This window comes from Eleutherodactylus coqui, chromosome 8, assembly GCF_035609145.1.
Source record: "Eleutherodactylus coqui strain aEleCoq1 chromosome 8, aEleCoq1.hap1, whole genome shotgun sequence".
NCBI lineage: Eukaryota > Metazoa > Chordata > Amphibia > Anura > Eleutherodactylidae > Eleutherodactylus > Eleutherodactylus coqui.
The window spans coordinates 22,234,037-22,255,161 of record NC_089844.1 but is presented as its reverse complement, the minus strand read 5'-3'; the positions used below and the strand labels follow the sequence as shown (position 1 = coordinate 22,255,161).

Below are 21,125 nucleotides of genomic sequence, written 5' to 3'. Positions count from 1 at the left end.
TATAAGAAGCAGTTGAACAAAAGTTGTTCATTTAGTCCTGACGGTTGGAGGGTCTCGCAGCGATATATCCATCCTGCCTCTTTTTGAAGAAGCAGGGAATCCATGTCTCCTCTTCTTCCGTCCGGTCTTACCAATTCCATACCCTGGAATTTTAAGCAGTTTGGGTCGCCCCCATGTTGTTGCCAAACATGGGTGGCTACCGATGTAACTTCATTCCTTTCTACGTTGCCGATATGTGCGAGGATTCTGCGGCGAAATTGTTGACGAGTTTTCCCTATGTATTGCATTTGGCATTTGCAGGTGATGAGGTAAACCACATTCATGCTGGTACAGTTGATAAAGTCTCGTATTGAGTACTCTCTTCCTGTTTTTGTTGATTTGAAAGCATCTCCTTTTTGAATAAACTTACATGCTAAGCATTTAGAGCAGGTGAAGGTGCCCCTTGGGATAGAACGGGATAACCAATCACCCTGTGGTTTTGAAGGTTTTAGAAAACTTTTCACTAGATGGTCTCTGATGTTTCTGCCGCGTCGGTAGGTTATTTTTGGGTAGGGTGGAATAAAGGTTTGTATATCTTGGTCATTCCGAAGAATGTCCCAATATGATCTTAAAATATTGAGAACCCTTTTCTGCCCTGTATCGAATGTACCGACAATGCGCATCTCTTTTGTGTTTTCACGTTTTTTCGGAACTAATAGTTCATTCCTTTTACAGGCACGCGCGTGTTCTTCTGCTTGCTTGAGGACTTGCGTTGGGTATCCTCTTTTTTGGAACCTATCTCTTAGTTTCTGACATTCCATATTGAATGTTTCATCTTCCGAGCAGTTCCGCCTTATTCTGAGATACTGCCCTTTGGGGATGCCTTTTCTGAGGGGCTCAGGATGGAAGCTGTTCCAGGACAGCAAGCTATTTGTTGCCGTTATTTTCCGATACAAACTAGAGGAAAGTTTACCATCCGGTTGAACCTCGACAGATATGTCCAAAAAGGTCATAGACGATCTACTGATTTCTGCTGTGAATCGTAGATTTATGTCATTATTATTCAACCAATTCACAAATTCATGGAATCCGGGTTTTGTCCCAGTCCACAGAATCAGTATATCGTCTATGTATCTGATCCAGGTCAAGATGTTTTTTGACCATTCCAGATTTTCAGTGGAGAACACGCATTTCTCTTCCCACCAGCCCAGGAGCAAATTTGCGTAAGTTGGGGCACATGACGTCCCCATCGCGGTGCCCCTGAGCTGGTGGAAAAACTTTCTGTCAAACAGAAAATAATTGTGTGAAAGAATGAAATTCAAAAGCTGTAATATGAATTCATTCTGTGCCTGATAGTGAATACCTCGTTGGGATAGGAAATGCGCTATAGCTCGTAAACCCACTTCGTGAGGGATCGAGCTATAAAGAGCCTCGACATCTAAGCTCGCCAACCACGTATCGGGACTTACCGAAATCCCTTCCAGTTGACGTAGGACGTCCATCGTGTCCTGTGCAAAAGAGGGTAGTGCAGAGACAAATGGTCTCAATACACGATCCACAAAAATGCTAGCATTTTGGGTAAGATTGTTAATGCCGGACACGATTGGACGTCCTTTTAAGGGACTGGTCCCTTTGTGAATTTTGGGTAGGGTATAGAAAGTCGCTATTCTGGGACTTGTTGGTGTCATAAACTTGAGTTCAGATTCGCTGATACACTTCGATTCTTTGGCGGCACATAAGATTTTATTAAGTGCTGTCTGGAAGATGAGTGTAGGGTCTTCCCTAAGTATTGCGTATGTGGTTCGATCGTCAAGGAGATCCATACACATTTGTATGTATTTGTCCTTGTCAAGTAGAACCACATTTCCGCCTTTATCAGACGGCTTGATAACAATATTCTCGTTGTTTTCCAAGGTCTTTAAAGCCGATTTCTCAGATCGTGTCATATTTGGAGGTTTTTTGTGTTCAGATTTGATCTTCCTGAGATCCCTAGTAACTAGTTTCTCAAAAAGATCCAACTCCGAGCAATTGATAGCTGGTGGATTGGATTTATTCTTGGGTTTGCAGTCTGTACATGCTACGGGCCTTATCATTTCATCTTCTAGACTCTGGAGGTCTCTGATTGCCGGAATATCAGCAATAGGTACTCCAAGATCGTTTGCCAGCTTACGATCCTGGAGGGAGAAATACTTCTTCCAGCGTAACTTCCTCACGAAGAGGGAGATGTCCTTTGTCCAGACGAACGGCTCATAACGGGTCGTCGGGACAAAGGACAGCCCCCTCTCCAGAACGGCAATCTCATGCTTAGTGAGTGTATGTGTTGATAGGTTGACAATTTTCATTTTGTCATCTGATGACATATCACTCCTTGCTTGCTGAGGTGGCTCGAGCATGTTTGGAATTGTCAGTAATTCGTTTGTTGTTCTCGGCGTCCCCTCCAACCGTCAGGACTAAATGAACAACTTTTGTTCAACTGCTTCTTATAGGGAAACATCAAGTATCTGTCAACTTCCTCCACCCTCTGATAGCCTGGGTCACCTTGCTTTGAAAGATTTACTTACCTTCCCTTGGCCATTATTCCCTAGGACGAACGGTCCTGACAATGAAATAATTTACAAAACGCATTTATATTATCAGGTTTACTTTCATCTGATCTAATCTAATAATTTGGCCAAGTTTCCCTTTAAATCTATGTGATATTAAGGTGACTAATAAAGTAGATTCCGTATGAGAGTCTCTATCATCTACAACAAATGACCCAAAACATAATTGAGATTCTCTTAGAATTGTTAATACAACATCAATAGGCTGTCCCATATCAATGTCAACCTGAACAGCGGCTTTGATGTTCTCAGACATGACTATATCCCACCATCAATAGGGGATCGATATATGCCCTCGGATTGGCTTAAACCACCTTCTTCATCTGCTCCAAGGCGGAGGGTCATAGACCCGGGTCATATCCCGGCATCGCATATCACCGCCCCCTTATACGTCATCGCGGTGAGCGATGCTAGGAAGTAAGCTGTTTACTCAGTTGTCCTGGTGATAGGTAACGCGCTGACGTTGGACGCTTCACGTCGTGACGCCGGCGCATCTTAATACTAGTCTCTCCGGAGTTTCCGAGACTAGGAGCGCCGTGACGCCAGACGTACATACGTCATCACGTCGGCGCACCTACAACGATGTGACGTTAGCGGAATAACAACGCCTCTCTGGCGCGCTTCTACGATCACATAGCGCACCTAACATCTTATTGACAATCATATACACTGATCGACAAGTAGGTTAGTGTAACATATGTCCGTTTAGATGGAGGGCTGCTATCATTCGGCCTTCCACGCTTGCATAAAATCAAATCAAATCAAATCATGGCATTTGTATGGCGCCAACTTGTTAGGCAGCGCTTTCGGGTAGTTATTGTTTATTACCCCCCACCAAGCTGGGTTCTCGTTTTGCCGACCTCGGAAGGATGGAGGGCTGGGTCGACCTTGAGCCGGCTACCTGACTCATGCGGGGATCGAACTTGCAAACCTTCAGGTCGTAGGCGAGAGCTTACACTCTGCACCACATGAGGCTCGACAACTGAGATCAGCGTGAGACCATCTCACATGGTCTCTATTTACTTCCTGGTTAAATATGACTGGCTACCGTGAAGGGGCCAACCCATTAGGAGGTGTGGCTATGAGCTATTTAAGCACCACTTTTCCTGACGGCCCCCACTCCCTAGCCTACCATCAAGGCGATGGGAACTAACCTATGTCATGCTCTGACCTCTTGAGCACTCTATCTTTCTGTAGGGATTGCTGTCCATGCAGTAACCTTGAGCTTACTGGGAGAGAGGAAAAGGGGGAAAAAAGATAGAAAAAAGAAAGGAGGGTGTAGGGAAAAATACTCCTCTGTACCTAGGGAGGATTGACTCCTTGTTCTGCTATGCTAACGGCCTCATTGCTTGTATTTGCATGAGTAGTTAAGGACTTTAGGACTTGAAACCTCCTTCACTCAATTATAGGGGATTTGGATCTGTTAGAGTTATTACCTCCAGACCAAAATTCCAAACCCAGTAATCTCATGCATGTAGTACTCTTTATCCCTACTCTCATTGTAAGGAGATCCTATTGACCATTACACCTGGCATGGGACTATTGAAAGTAGGATTGATAGAGAAGAAGGGTTTAACATTTGAAAGAAATGAACCTTGTACCTACAATCTTTATCTATCCCCTCACCGAGGTTAAACCCTACTAGCTCAAATTGAACGCTAAGAGCTCATTTCCTGATTGAGGATTAAATATTTTAGTGATACTCTATCTATGGAGTGATACCCTAATTGGTTACCATCATAACTCTGTAAACATTATTGTTGTTATTATTACTCTCTAAGTACTAAGTCTCCTGAGGATCCACGTACACTCAGTGGTGAAACGCGTAGAGTGGGAGTACTGTTTATAATGAGTAAAAAACATTGACAAAATTAAAATCTCTGACACACTGTCCTTTTGAGCCGTTCACAAGTCTCAGCTCACTAGGCAACAAGCTCTGACAGAGATAACTATCTTCTTAGGTTGAATATCACTTTCTTGCAATCTGAAAGTTTCTGCTCAAACATTGTCGCCATGAGTAGGAGTACTGGCTATAAGGAATAAAAATTGACTAAAATCAATTTCCTTGACATACTGTCCTTTTGAGCTGTTAAAAACTTTTCAGCCCACTAGGCAGTATTTTTGACAGAGATATTCACTTCCTCAGGTTGAACATCACCTTTCCGCAACCTGAGTATCTCTGGTCGAATTCTGTCATTATATTAATAAAACTACAGATATCTAATTGGGGTTCCGGTTTTTGGGAAATCCATGAACAGCCCCCATGCAGACTGTATTCCTATGTGACGTGCGACATTAAGAAATACGGAGTATCAGAAGTAATACCAAGTTGTAATTTTGAAACCCACCAATCATTTCTCTATCCACTATTTGGTGGGTTAACGCCTTTCCATTACAACTTAGATTTTGTGTTGTGTCCTTTGTTGTGCCCAATCGTGTTTTTTTAGATAAAACTTAATAAAATTTATTACTTTTAACCAAGTCACGTCTGTGAATAGGGCTTTTTCAAACTTTCAGTTGACTTGTGCTGCCCTCTCTGTGAATAGAATTTAATTAATATTAATGGCAGGCTTTCTCTCGCGGAATATTTGTACTACAGAGTGGTTGACTGAGGCAAATTCAGTTTTCTCCGAGGAGGGTTATACTTCGAACTTGACAAACATCTCAATTCGGACGGTCTTTAAAGAGTTAACTAAGGTATATAGGGAATACATCCGCTGCTGGTGGGAAATACAAGGATTATCTAAATATGAGGAGCATAGGATAGTACCAAGGGGCTTGAGGAACCCTGTACTACCCCCGGTTCGCTGTCGAAACCCTGAGTTCCTTAAAAAATGGGAGGTAGAAGCGACAGAATCATCGCTCAGGCTGATAAAGCTTTTGATTGAGGAAGAAAAAAATACCCTCATCAAAGATCAAAAACGACTGGATGAGCTGATAGAAAAATCCAAAACACTATTAGCAGATCCAGAATACCCTACCTTGGAAAAAAACTTACAGGAAAATATCGCCAAATATACCCAGCATATAAAAGATAGGAAACATTCCCTCTTCTTGCGCGATCTTGCCGATTTTCGGGAAAACGGAGCCTATTTTGGGGGAAACAGATGTTCTGAAACTGAACCCAGTTCATCGGAAGCGGAGCAATCTGATAGCGAAGGATCTAGACTAGTATATACAGGTAATCACCCCCGACCTAACCACGGACGCGGTAGAACCCGTGGACGCGGTAGAGGGCGAGCGCGTTCTAATCAACAACACCCTCAGGATTTTCCCATCACGCAGATTTTTTGAGGGGACGCCGAGAACAACAAACGAATTACTGACAATTCCAAACATGCTCGAGCCACCTCAGCAAGCAAGGAGTGATATGTCATCAGATGACAAAATGAAAATTGTCAACCTATCAACACATACACTCACTAAGCATGAGATTGCCGTTCTGGAGAGGGGGCTGTCCTTTGTCCCGACGACCCGTTATGAGCCGTTCGTCTGGACAAAGGACATCTCCCTCTTCGTGAGGAAGTTACGCTGGAAGAAGTATTTCTCCCTCCAGGATCGTAAGCTGGCAAACGATCTTGGAGTACCTATTGCTGATATTCCGGCAATCAGAGACCTCCAGAGTCTAGAAGATGAAATGATAAGGCCCGTAGCATGTACAGACTGCAAACCCAAGAATAAATCCAATCCACCAGCTATCAATTGCTCGGAGTTGGATCTTTTTGAGAAACTAGTTACTAGGGATCTCAGGAAGATCAAATCTGAACACAAAAAACCTCCAAATATGACACGATCTGAGAAATCGGCTTTAAAGACCTTGGAAAACAACGAGAATATTGTTATCAAGCCGTCTGATAAAGGCGGAAATGTGGTTCTACTTGACAAGGACAAATACATACAAATGTGTATGGATCTCCTTGACGATCGAACCACATACGCAATACTTAGGGAAGACCCTACACTCATCTTCCAGACAGCACTTAATAAAATCTTATGTGCCGCCAAAGAATCGAAGTGTATCAGCGAATCTGAACTCAAGTTTATGACACCAACAAGTCCCAGAATAGCGACTTTCTATACCCTACCCAAAATTCACAAAGGGACCAGTCCCTTAAAAGGACGTCCAATCGTGTCCGGCATTAACAATCTTACCCAAAATGCTAGCATTTTTGTGGATCGTGTATTGAGACCATTTGTCTCTGCACTACCCTCTTTTGCACAGGACACGATGGACGTCCTACGTCAACTGGAAGGGATTTCGGTAAGTCCCGATACGTGGTTGGCGAGCTTAGATGTCGAGGCTCTTTATAGCTCGATCCCTCACGAAGTGGGTTTACGAGCTATAGCGCATTTCCTATCCCAACGAGGTATTCACTATCAGGCACAGAATGAATTCATATTACAGCTTTTGAATTTCATTCTTTCACACAATTATTTTCTGTTTGACAGAAAGTTTTTCCACCAGCTCAGGGGCACCGCGATGGGGACGTCATGTGCCCCAACTTACGCAAATTTGCTCCTGGGCTGGTGGGAAGAGAAATGCGTGTTCTCCACTGAAAATCTGGAATGGTCAAAAAACATCTTGACCTGGATCAGATACATAGACGATATACTGATTCTGTGGACTGGGACAAAACCCGGATTCCATGAATTTGTGAATTGGTTGAATAATAATGACATAAATCTACGATTCACAGCAGAAATCAGTAGATCGTCTATGACCTTTTTGGACATATCTGTCGAGGTTCAACCGGATGGTAAACTTTCCTCTAGTTTGTATCGGAAAATAACGGTAACAAATAGCTTGCTGTCCTGGAACAGCTTCCATCCTGAGCCCCTCAGAAAAGGCATCCCCAAAGGGCAGTATCTCAGAATAAGGCGGAACTGCTCGGAAGATGAAACATTCAATATGGAATGTCAGAAACTAAGAGATAGGTTCCAAAAAAGAGGATACCCAACGCAAGTCCTCAAGCAAGCAGAAGAACACGCGCGTGCCTGTAAAAGGAATGAACTATTAGTTCCGAAAAAACGTGAAAACACAAAAGAGATGCGCATTGTCGGTACATTCGATACAGGGCAGAAAAGGGTTCTCAATATTTTAAGATCATATTGGGACATTCTTCGGAATGACCAAGATATACAAACCTTTATTCCACCCTACCCAAAAATAACCTACCGACGCGGCAGAAACATCAGAGACCATCTAGTGAAAAGTTTTCTAAAACCTTCAAAACCACAGGGTGATTGGTTATCCCGTTCTATCCCAAGGGGCACCTTCACCTGCTCTAAATGCTTAGCATGTAAGTTTATTCAAAAAGGAGATGCTTTCAAATCAACAAAAACAGGAAGAGAGTACTCAATACGAGACTTTATCAACTGTACCAGCATGAATGTGGTTTACCTCATCACCTGCAAATGCCAAATGCAATACATAGGGAAAACTCGTCAACAATTTCGCCGCAGAATCCTCGCACATATCGGCAATGTAGAAAGGAATGAAGTTACATCGGTAGCCACCCATGTTTGGCAACAACATGGGGGCGACCCAAACTGCTTAAAATTCCAGGGTATGGAATTGGTAAGACCGGACGGAAGAAGAGGAGACATGGATTCCCTGCTTCTTCAAAAAGAGGCAGGATGGATATATCGCTGCGAGACCCTCCAACCGTCAGGACTAAATGAACAACTTTTGTTCAACTGCTTCTTATAGGGAAACATCAAGTATCTGTCAACTTCCTCCACCCTCTGATAGCCTGGGTCACCTTGCTTTGAAAGATTTACTTACCTTCCCTTGGCCATTATTCCCTAGGACGAACGGTCCTGACAATGAAATAATTTACAAAACGCATTTATATTATCAGGTTTACTTTCATCTGATCTAATCTAATAATTTGGCCAAGTTTCCCTTTAAATCTATGTGATATTAAGGTGACTAATAAAGTAGATTCCGTATGAGAGTCTCTATCATCTACAACAAATGACCCAAAACATAATTGAGATTCTCTTAGAATTGTTAATACAACATCAATAGGCTGTCCCATATCAATGTCAACCTGAACAGCGGCTTTGATGTTCTCAGACATGACTATATCCCACCATCAATAGGGGATCGATATATGCCCTCGGATTGGCTTAAACCACCTTCTTCATCTGCTCCAAGGCGGAGGGTCATAGACCCGGGTCATATCCCGGCATCGCATATCACCGCCCCCTTATACGTCATCGCGGTGAGCGATGCTAGGAAGTAAGCTGTTTACTCAGTTGTCCTGGTGATAGGTAACGCGCTGACGTTGGACGCTTCACGTCGTGACGCCGGCGCATCTTAATACTAGTCTCTCCGGAGTTTCCGAGACTAAGAGCGCCGTGACGCCAGACGTACATACGTCATCACGTCGGCGCACCTACAACGATGTGACGTTAGCGGAATAACAACGCCTCTCTGGCGCGCTTCTACGATCACATAGCGCACCTAACATCTTATTGACAATCATATACACTGATCGACAAGTAGGTTAGTGTAACATATGTCCGTTTAGATGGAGGGCTGCTATCATTCGGCCTTCCACGCTTGCATAAAATCAAATCAAATCAAATCATGGCATTTGTATGGCGCCAACTTGTTAGGCAGCGCTTTCGGGTAGTTATTGTTTATTACCCCCCACCAAGCTGGGTTCTCGTTTTGCCGACCTCGGAAGGATGGAGGGCTGGGTCGACCTTGAGCCGGCTACCTGACTCATGCGGGGATCGAACTTGCAAACCTTCAGGTCGTAGGCGAGAGCTTACACTCTGCACCACATGAGGCTCGACAACTGAGATCAGCGTGAGACCATCTCACATGGTCTCTATTTACTTCCTGGTTAAATATGACTGGCTACCGTGAAGGGGCCAACCCATTAGGAGGTGTGGCTATGAGCTATTTAAGCACCACTTTTCCTGACGGCCCCCACTCCCTAGCCTACCATCAAGGCGATGGGAACTAACCTATGTCATGCTCTGACCTCTTGAGCACTCTATCTTTCTGTAGGGATTGCTGTCCATGCAGTAACCTTGAGCTTACTGGGAGAGAGGAAAAGGGGGAAAAAAGATAGAAAAAAGAAAGGAGGGTGTAGGGAAAAATACTCCTCTGTACCTAGGGAGGATTGACTCCTTGTCCTGCTATGCTAACGGCCTCATTGCTTGTATTTGCATGAGTAGTTAAGGACTTTAGGACTTGAAACCTCCTTCACTCAATTATAGGGGATTTGGATCTGTTAGAGTTATTACCTCCAGACCAAAATTCCAAACCCAGTAATCTCATGCATGTAGTACTCTTTATCCCTACTCTCATTGTAAGGAGATCCTATTGACCATTACACCTGGCATGGGACTATTGAAAGTAGGATTGATAGAGAAGAAGGGTTTAACATTTGAAAGAAATGAACCTTGTACCTACAATCTTTATCTATCCCCTCACCGAGGTTAAACCCTACTAGCTCAAATTGAACGCTAAGAGCTCATTTCCTGATTGAGGATTAAATATTTTAGTGATACTCTATCTATGGAGTGATACCCTAATTGGTTACCATCATAACTCTGTAAACATTATTGTTGTTATTATTACTCTCTAAGTACTAAGTCTCCTGAGGATCCACGTACACTCAGTGGTGAAACGCGTAGAGTGGGAGTACTGTTTATAATGAGTAAAAAACATTGACAAAATTAAAATCTCTGACACACTGTCCTTTTGAGCCGTTCACAAGTCTCAGCTCACTAGGCAACAAGCTCTGACAGAGATAACTATCTTCTTAGGTTGAATATCACTTTCTTGCAATCTGAAAGTTTCTGCTCAAACATTGTCGCCATGAGTAGGAGTACTGGCTATAAGGAATAAAAATTGACTAAAATCAATTTCCTTGACATACTGTCCTTTTGAGCTGTTAAAAACTTTTCAGCCCACTAGGCAGTATTTTTGACAGAGATATTCACTTCCTCAGGTTGAACATCACCTTTCCGCAACCTGAGTATCTCTGGTCGAATTCTGTCATTATATTAATAAAACTACAGATATCTAATTGGGGTTCCGGTTTTTGGGAAATCCATGAACAGCCCCCATGCAGACTGTATTCCTATGTGACGTGCGACATTAAGAAATACGGAGTATCAGAAGTAATACCAAGTTGTAATTTTGAAACCCACCAATCATTTCTCTATCCACTATTTGGTGGGTTAACGCCTTTCCATTACAACTTAGATTTTGTGTTGTGTCCTTTGTTGTGCCCAATCGTGTTTTTTTAGATAAAACTTAATAAAATTTATTACTTTTAACCAAGTCACGTCTGTGAATAGGGCTTTTTCAAACTTTCAGTTGACTTGTGCTGCCCTCTCTGTGAATAGAATGTTTTTTTAAAATACATTTTATACTGTTCGATTGGTTGTTATACTTGGTTATAAAGGATGTTTTTTTATATGCATTGTTCTGTTTTTGTTTTTCTTTTACCGGGGATTTTTTAATATTATTTTCTCTTTCTATCATTACTTTGTTTTGGGCTGCGTTAATGAGTGACTTGGGATAGTGTTTTTCTAAAAATTTTTTCTTTAAAATATCGGACCGTTGAACATAATCTTCTGTTTTTGTACAATTTCTCCCAATTCTTTTGTATTGTCCGTAAGGGATATTTGTCTTCCAATACCGAGCATGACAGCTTGTAAAATCTACATAATTATTAGTATCTACTTTTTTAAAATGCGTGACAGTATAAATTTCGTTATTTTCTGAATGAAGTTCAAGATCTAAAAATATTAGTTTCTTTTTATCTATATTAATGGTGAATTTTAAATTATGATCATTGCAATTCAATTGATTTGTAAATTCTTCCAGTTCATTCGTTTCTCCGTCCCATATGATTATAATATCGTCTATATATCTTTTAAACAGAACTATCCTATCATCTAAAATATTATTTTCTTCGAAAGCCCCGACATACAAATTTGCATACGTCGGGGCGAATTTACAACCCATTGCCGTCCCCCGCTGTTGTTTAAAAATTCTGTTGTTGTATGTAAAATAATTGTTTTCTAAAATGAATAGAATGGATTCTATTATGAATTGTGTTTGGGCTTTGGGCATTAAGGGATCTTTCTCTAAATATTGTTGAACAGATTGGATGCCTTTACTATGCGGGATGCAAGAATAAAGTCCTTCAACGTCTAGTGAACACCAGACATATGTATTTTTCCACTGAATGTCTTGGATAATTTCTCTTAAATGACCAGAGTCCTTCAAATAGGATGGAAGGCTCTGCACGTATTTTTGCAACTGTTTGTCTATATATTCAGCTAAACGGCTAGTAATGGATTGTATCCCCGCAATAATAGGTCTCCCGGGGGGATCTATACTGTTTTTATGCACTTTGGGTAAATGGTGAAAGTATGGAATCTCTGGTTGGATTTGCATTATATATTTGCCCTCTGTTTTGGTAACTCCTAGATTGTCAATACCTTTTTGTACTAGCGTGTTTAATGCCTTTTGTATACTATCTGTGGGATCTGTTTTTAATTCGCTATATTGTTCTTTATCTTCTAGGATCATTAAACTGACTTTATTGTATCTTATTAAATCCATAAGCACAATCCCCCCTCCCTTGTCTGCTTTTTTTATTACTAATTCTTTATCATTTTTAAATCGCTTTATTGTATTTATCTGAGCCCTAGTTAGATTATTCTTTGTATTTTGTTTTTTGATATCCCTTTCTAAATTAGTAAATTCTTTTAAAACATTATTATAAAAGATTTCTATATGGGGGCCTTTGCTTTCTATAGGGTAAAAATTATTAATAGGTTTTAGGTCTGTTGGAATGGGTTCATCTAGATTAAATTCAACAATTTTTTCTTCTAAAACGCTGTCTTTATTCATAATGAAGTACCTATTTAGGGTTAATTTTCTAATAAATTGGTGGAGATCTATGAATATATCGAACAAGTTTAAATTGTTACTAGGACAAAAGGATAGTCCTTTGGCTAATAATTCTACATCGTTTTTGTATAATTTTTGACTAGAAATATTAAATATACCATATGTTCGGGCTTGTTTATTCGTTATTTCTTCATTTTTGTTATCGTAGGTTTTCTTCTCTCTTTTTGTTCTACTCTTTCTGCCCCCTCTTTTACCTCTCCTCCTTTTATTGGATTTTTTACTATTGATGGGGTTTTTGGGGTTTGCGTTTTGGTAAAAAATTGATTTATTTTTGATCTCGTGATGGGTGGGGTGTTTTTTATTATTATAGCGCTTTTTTTCTTTACTGTTGTTTTTTCTTTCATAACTAACGATGTTGTTATTGAAGGTGGACCTATTTCTAAAAATAATATAGATAAAAAGAAACTAATATTTTTAGATCTTGAACTTCATTCAGAAAATAACGAAATTTATACTGTCACGCATTTTAAAAAAGTAGATACTAATAATTATGTAGATTTTACAAGCTGTCATGCTCGGTATTGGAAGACAAATATCCCTTACGGACAATACAAAAGAATTAGGAGAAATTGTACAAAAACAGAAGATTATGTTCAACAGTCCGATATTTTAAAGAAAAAATTTTTAGAAAAACACTATCCCAAGTCACTCATTAACGCAGCCCAAAACAAAGTAATGATAGAAAGAGAAAATAATATAAAAAAATCCCCGGTAAAAGAAAAACAAAAACAGAACAATGCATATAAAAAAACATCCTTTATAACCAAGTATAACAACCAATCGAACAGTATAAAATGTATTTTAAAAAAACATTGGCCCATTTTGCTTAACGATCCTGTTTTAAAACCCGTTTTAGAAGTTGAACCCAGATTAATTTTCAGGAAGAACAAAACACTACAGAACATCATCGCACCCTCAAAGGCAGAATTGAAAGATAAAAATAGAAATATAAAAAGTTCCCTTACGAAAAATAGATCAGAAAAAGGAGTTTTTAGATGTAATAAAACTAGATGCAAATGTTGCATGCATATACAACAAAAGAGAGATAGTTTCAAACTAAAAATAGAAGATAAAGATATTATAGTGCAGTATAAAAATAGATTAAGCTGTGATAGCACATATATTGTATATCTGCTAGAATGTGAATGCGGGTTAAAATACATCGGAAGAACAAAAAATGCCATCCGTGCCAGATTGGCTAATCATAAATATAACATCAAACGAGGATACACAAAACACAGTGTATCTAGGCATTTTTCTGAACAACACAAATGCCAATCGAGAACATTGAAAATTACACCAATAGAGCAGATAACAAGCAAATCAATGAATGAGCTAAAACGGAAAGAAATGTTTTGGATATACAAACTCCAAACCCTGCAACCAACAGGGCTTAACGAAGTGTTAGAAAAAATCTAAAAAAATCTAAAAAAATCTGAGAAAAAATCTGAAAAAATCTGATTTAAAGGGACTAAACAGAATGAGAGATGATGAGAGATACAAAGAGTTAATCATAAAGGGTTAATGTTACGATAAAACATGAGTTGATATACATAGAAATATAATAAATAGAGGACATAATTAATAGAAATATTAGTATAATAGAAATGGAATTTTTTTAAATGGAATATTTTAAGCAAATGACAATTTTAGAATTCATTTATGAATTATTTAGATAATTTTTATATAAAAAATGTGTCGTTTATAACGGAATGGGTCCATTTATGAGAGAAAAAATGAATGATGGTTTCATAGAATTTATATAACAGAAAAATTGGGAAAATGTGATTTATTGTTAATTCGTTTAAAGTAATATCTCTAATTTTAGAATAAAATTGTAGTAATTATTTATTGATATAGATAATTTATGGTTTTAAATTTGTGGAACGTAATAGATAACGAATAGTATAAGCAAGTCGAACGGACTTTTAAATAGCAGGTTTTTTTCTGCTGCTTTTTAGAAACAGAGAAACCTGATAGTATACAAAGGGTTACTGATTAATGACGTGTTATCTCACATGAAGCAGAGGGCGGCTCCGAAAGCCGGCGTCTGAGCACTTCCGTGAGCTATTAGCGTGTATATAAAAAAGTGTACTGTGCTGTGTAATGTTATGCCTGAAGAGAGCGGGTAAGCCCGCAGAAACGCGTAGCAAAAGAACCAATAAATTATTTAAAATTATTTATGGACATTGTGTCCTTCATCTCTGCTGGAACCCAGGAGCGCGGGGGAAATTTTTCTATTTAAATACAAGTTGTTGCATAAACAGCCGGTCACGGCTGTTAACCCCAAAGACGCTCTCCGGTGATCTGGATTCGGGACTCCAGGGACGCTACAAGCAAACTCGGATATAAGGTGCCGGTCAATCTCCTGAACAGGAGTTTTGGCCGTGCACCAGGTGAGTACAAACAAGCATCTCACACTTCTTTGAAATCGTTTTGTGCGAGTAAGGCGCTGATTCCTGTTTTATTTAATGGATGATGGCGATCACGTAAAAGTTAAGAAAAAGTTGAAGTTCAATCTCCCCTCACCGATGCGATTGGTGAGGGAAAACAAAACTTCTTACCGAAGACTGCCGTATTTAAACACTGACTGAATCCTCTTCTACGGACCTTCCTCGACTTGTGCGCATGTGCCTGCCGCAAAATGATGGTCAAATGTTCAGGAGCCGGTGAGGGCCCAGAAAGGTTAAAATCTCCTTGCTCCTGGCTACCAAAGGTACCTGAGAGCCTGGAGCAGTGACTGGGGGCCTCGTTGAGCGGTCCCCGGTCGCGTGCTAAAAAGGTAGCAATCCACCATTTATGCCAGTCTCACATGACTGGAGAGAGATTACGGATTCCGCATGCATTTGATCAGCGGTAATACGCAGATCAATCAAATGCATTGGATTACACAATTCCACTCACATTAGTGGGTCGGAATTATGTAATCCACTCGCATTAAAACGGAACACAGCAATTTTACTGCGGATATCTGCAACATAGAGCCCGTTGTGCTCCATGGTCGTGGATATACCTGCAGCCCATATGCAACTACATTGCATATGGGCTGTGGGTACCCGCGTCATCGCAAAGCGACGTCGCGGGAAATATAAACAAAAAAAGGTGTACAGCCTGTGTGAGTACGCAGTTATGCGCAGTACATTATACAGCTGTATGCAGGGTCATGGCCGGGCTCACAGCTGGGACCTCCGCAAGCGGATTCCACATCCAGCCGTGTGAGCCCCGCGTTATTCAGATCGCTACCTGTAATACGTAATTTACAAGAAGCCCCAGGAACGCTCGCCTTCCTGCAGTTCCAGGAGCAGCTTGTTGGGTTTGCAGCAAGAAAACCCGGTTTTATTGCCCCATGTGCCCATCCCAACCAGGCCTCTGTAATTACCCATTTTCAGACATACCACACAGTTTACATTATTACTTTTATCTAAGATTTAGGGAATTCCAAAAAGGAGGGGGGGGGATTATTTTTAGGGATTCAATTTCTTTTCTGCAGAAGTGTGCAATGGGGCCTGGAATTTTTTTCAATTGTGCCGTGAAATCCAACGGGTGTTCCCTCCATTATAGGCCTAGCCATGTGTCCTGTAAGCAGTTTGGAGCCACAATGGGTATGTGTATGAACACGGGACAAACAGGGATATCCATTTTGGGGTGAAAGTCTTCATTCTTATGTGTGCTGTACTAAGAAAACTGCTTTTAAAATGACACAATTGGCAAAAAAAGGAAAATGGTATTTTTTTCCCTCTGCTCTGCTTAGATTTATTCACAAACTGTGGGGTCAAAATACGCAGTACACCCCAGATGAATTCGTTAAGAGGTCTAGTTTTTAAACTGGAGTCATTTCTGTGGCTTCTCTATAGTTTTGGCCGCTCAAGGACTCTACCAGTGTGTAATGGGGCCTAAAACACCTTCAAGCAAAATTTCTGTTCTGAAAGCCACCGGCTACTCCTTTCAGTTTGGGCCCCGTTGTGCATACAGACAGAAGATTAGGGCCACAATGGGTATGTTTCTGAACAAAGGACAAACAGGGGTATCCATTTTGGGGTGCAAATCCTCATTTTTATGTGCACTATAGAAAAAACATATGTCTTTAGGGTGGCTTCACACCACTGTGTGCGTACATAAGTGCACACCCACGTACATGCACAAACACGCATGAATGCAGGTCCCTGCATTGCCTTCTATAGAGCCGCGGCTGGTGCCGGCGACTCTATTGAAGGCAATGGTCTACTGACACCCCTGAATTGTTTTTCAGGGAAAGACTTTACATATAAGCCCTTCCCTGAAAAATAAGAATTTTAGTGTAAAAATAAAAATACTTACCTGTGCGCCACTGCTGTGTCCCCGCGGGGATAAAAGAACATGCGGCAGATGTTTCCTTCATCCCCGCGAAGGAAAATAATTCCCAGCTGCTGCACCTGTCACAGCTGTGACAGATGCGGCAAAGGAATTCTTCATCCCTGCAGGGAATAAAGAATTCCCTACCACAGCTATCACACATGACAGCTTCAGTAGGGGATCCAGCTGCCGGCATCCTGTAAGTGTTTTTCAGGGAAGGGCTGTAGTGGTATCATTTATTGGTACCATTTTGAAGTTCATGTGACTCTTGGATTGCTTTTTATTGCTTTTTTTGGGAGACGAACAAAACAAAGTAGCAATTGTGGCGTTACTTTTTAACCCTCATGTAACCCCAGCCTTGTTAATTGCAGTCCTGCACTTTGAAACTGGTACCACACTAGGGTTAAAATACCCACCCTTCCTTGGCCTCCACACTCCCACATAGGGTTGACAGCTAATTTAAGCTGTTGTCTTCTGCCTAGTCTAGGCGGACCATTAGTCTTAGGGGACCACTAGCGGCCCCTTACCAGTTGTTTGTTCTCAAGTTACATGTTTTCCCCTTTTATGGTCTCTCCCTATGTGTCGCTCCCTCTTGTGTCCCCCCCCCCCCTGCCTCTCCCCACCCCTAACCCACCGGAGGGGAGTCGGGAGGCACGCACCCACTCCAATATTTAAGCCCAAATGGCGAACCTAACGTTTTGCACCCACAATACCAAAGGTCTAAACAGCCCACAGAAGAGACGACAGCTCCTTTACCACCTCCATAAAAATAGAGTGATGGTAGCTATGCTACAAGAGACCCATTTCAAGGAGGGGTGCGTGCCAACTTGCTCCTCCTCGTACTACCCCAAGTGGCTTCATAGCCCCGGCCCCTTGAGAAAGGCGGGAGGGGTCTCCATCGCCCTACATAGGACACTCCAATACCAGCAAGTCGATTCCTTTATAGACCCAGGTGGCAGACATATTTTTCTTAAGGTAGAAACACTGGGTACAGTAACCACCTTTGCTAACATTTATCTTCCCAACCAGAACCAAGTTCCTGCGGCGCTGAGAATCCTGAATGCTCTAGCAAAATTCGCGGATGGTTCGAAAATAATTCTGGGCGGAGACTTCAATGTGGCAATGGACCCTTCTGTGGACACTTCATTGGGTAAGTCCTCCGTCTCCCGGGCAGCAATTAAGACACTCAGAAAGAAACTAGACACACTACACTTAATAGATCTCTGGAGAATACTACATCCAGACACCCGGGATTACACGTTCCACTCAGCAGCTCACAATTCCTACAGCAGGATCGATTATCTTATGATCTCGCACAGTCTCTTAGATAGTTCCCCTTCGTGCTCACATGGGGATTTGTTGTGGTCAGACCACTCCCCGGTTTATGGGGGCCTGGCGGGATGGGGATCCACACCTAGATGTCAGTCTTGGAGACTTAACGATAATCTCCTAAAAGACCCCCTGTGTGTATCAACACTTAGAAAAGAGATTGAAATCTTTAAGGAGACCCACCAAGCTGACCAGACCCCTGCTCCAATAAAATGGGAAACCCTCAAGTGCATACTAAGGGGCGTGCTGATCTCCCAGGGAGCCAGGATCAAAAAAGAAAGAGCAGCCACTTTGTCGGGGCTATTAGCTACCCTGAGGGCCAAAGAGACCACTAACAAAAGACAGCAAAGCGAAACATTGAGAGCGGAAATCTCTTCGGTCCACCAGCAGATCTTGGAGATTCTAGATCAACGCTCCCTGGCCTTCAGAGACAAACTCAGAAAAGGGTCTTTTGAATATGGGGACAAATGTGGATCACACCTAGCCAGAATCCTCCATCCCAGGTCCCCCCAAACATATATCCCTAAAATTCAATCCGCCAGAGGCCAATTAGTACACAACACCAAAGATATACTGGAGGAATTTAAATCCTACTATGATAAACTCTACAACATCCCGCTAGAGTCACACACCCCAGCTCAGACACGTAAAAACGAGATAGACGCCTACCTTTCTGAAAATGCACATAAGAGCCTGACACCAACAGAGGCCGAGGTCCTGGAGCAGGACTTCACACCCTCAGAACTGACCGACATAATTCAAAACCTGAAAATAAACAAGAGCCCGGGCCCAGATGGGTACACAGCCAGATTTTATAAATTATTCGCAAAAGAACTCGTCCCAATAGCTCTAGACGCATTTAACACTGTAAATAGAGGCCATCCGTTGCCTAAGCAGGCATTGCAAGCCCACATCACAATCATACTTAAACCGGGCAAGGACCCCTCGGCCTGCGGGAGTTATAGGCCAATCTCTCTGATAAACGTCGACCTCAAGATGTTTGCTAAATTGATAGCAAATAGACTACAAAATCAAATTCCTAAGCTGATCCACTTGGAGCAGGTCGGCTTTGTCCCTGGCAGAGAGGCAAGGGACAACACTATTAAAACAATGTCCCTAATAGCTAGGGCCAAATCAACAAACACCCCCTTATGCCTCCTGTCGATTGATGCAGAGAAGGCTTTAGACAGGGTGAGTTGGACCTTCCTTTCTGCCACACTAGAGAAAATCGGATTGGGCCCACGGATGCTTCAGTGGATCATGGCGCTCTACCAGGACCCCAGTGCGAGAATTAGAGTGAACGGGACGTTGTCCGACACGCTCAGAGTAAGCAATGGGACGAGACAGGGGTGCCCTCTCTCCCCCTTTCTCTACATCCTCACCATGGAAACCCTAGCCAACGCTATTCGAAGAAATGACTCAATAAAAGGCTACAGGATTAGCTCCTCAGAACATAAAATGGCATTATTCGCCGGTGATCTGCTACTATACCTGTCCAACCCCCTGAATCGGCATGCCTGTGATTTTAAAGGAATTTGAAAAATTCGGGAGAATCAATAACTGCAAAATCAACGCACAGAAATCAGAGGCCCTAAACATATCACTCCCGCAGGCCGAGGTCTCCCATCTGAAGTCGGTACTCCCCTTTCGGTGGGTTAACTCACACTTAAAATACTTAGGAATAAATATCTCAGCAGAGCTTACGGCAGCCTATAAATTAAATTTTATCCCCTTTGTCGAAAACCTGGAGAAGGATTTGGGCAAATGGAACCCCCTCTACATCTCATGGAATGGACGAATCAATGCGGTAAAAATGGATGTGCTGCCCAGATTTCTCTACATTTGTCAAACCATTCCAATCGGGCTCCCAAGAGTATTTTTCAAAAAAATTAGATCCTTGATCATAAACTTCGTATGGAAAGGGCACAAACCACGATTACGCTACTCCATACTGATGAGGGAAAAAGAAAAGGGAGGCCTGGGTCTACCAGACTTCTCTCTATACCATAAAGCCAACATAGCAAACTGTGCCCTCGATATCATTAAAAGCAGGAGTTCAAGGCTATGGGTGGAAATAGAGCACGCAGGGGAGACGGATGGTCTATACGGAGCCCCCTGGATACCAACCAGGTGGATAAAATCTATTCCTAACATTTCCCCCTTCAGTCTCCAATTGTTTACCACATGGGCGGGCTTCGCACCCCGCCTTGGTCTAGTCACAGTCCCAGGCCCACTAACACCGCTCACTGCAAATCCCTCATTTGAAACCACCAAAAATAGGATGGGTCTCCTGTCCCTCCCAGCCACACCAACCCCCAGGCTAAGAGACGTAGTGACAGAGTCAGGACTGAAATCCATGACAGAGATCCTGGACCAGTCTCCACCACAGCCAGGCACTTGGCTACAATACCTGCAGTTAAGGGGCTTTGTGAGCTCGCTGACGCCGAAAGTGAATCTGACAGCATCTCTTACAGAGTTTGAACAAATCTGCTTATCAAGCCTAAACCAGAGGCACATGATCTCTAAGTTATACAAAATGCTGCTGAGCCGGGAGACGGGGGACGAGGTCCTGAAATACAAAGAGTCCTGGGAACGGGAATTGGGGGAAAACCTCACAGATGAGGACTGGGGAAAAATCTGGAATCTGGCCCACAAGGTCTCCACGGCAGGTAGAATCCAAGACCTTAACTATAAGATAGTTGCAAGATGGTACAGAACCCCTGACCAACTGCAGAGGATCTTTCCCCAGGCCCCCTCGGGCTGCTGGAGATGCAGCGGGAGCAGAGGCAACATGATACACATCTGGTGGGAATGTCAGCCAGTAGCCGAGCTCTTGAAAGAAGTGACAACCCTGTACAACCATGTTAACCACTCGGACGTTACGATGACACCCAAACTTGCCCTGCTCTCACTGTTCCCAGGCACTGCGA

At 42.2% G+C, this 21,125-nt stretch overlaps 2 protein-coding genes across 2 annotated transcripts in view; one reads left to right on the top strand and one right to left on the bottom strand.

Annotated features, from left to right (window-relative positions):
• Positions 1-2,372, bottom strand: part of LOC136577386 (protein mono-ADP-ribosyltransferase PARP14-like) — a 69,235-nt gene extending 66,863 nt beyond the window's left edge. The window contains exon 1 of the mRNA XM_066577294.1: positions 410-2,372. Within this exon, the coding sequence (XP_066433391.1) occupies positions 410-2,372 (1,963 nt within the window). The remainder of the gene's footprint in view (positions 1-409) is intronic.
• LOC136576196 (protein mono-ADP-ribosyltransferase PARP14-like) overlaps positions 1-21,125 on the top strand; it is a 913,674-nt gene that overhangs the window by 393,593 nt on the left and 498,956 nt on the right. The gene's annotated exons all lie outside the window — the stretch shown is intronic.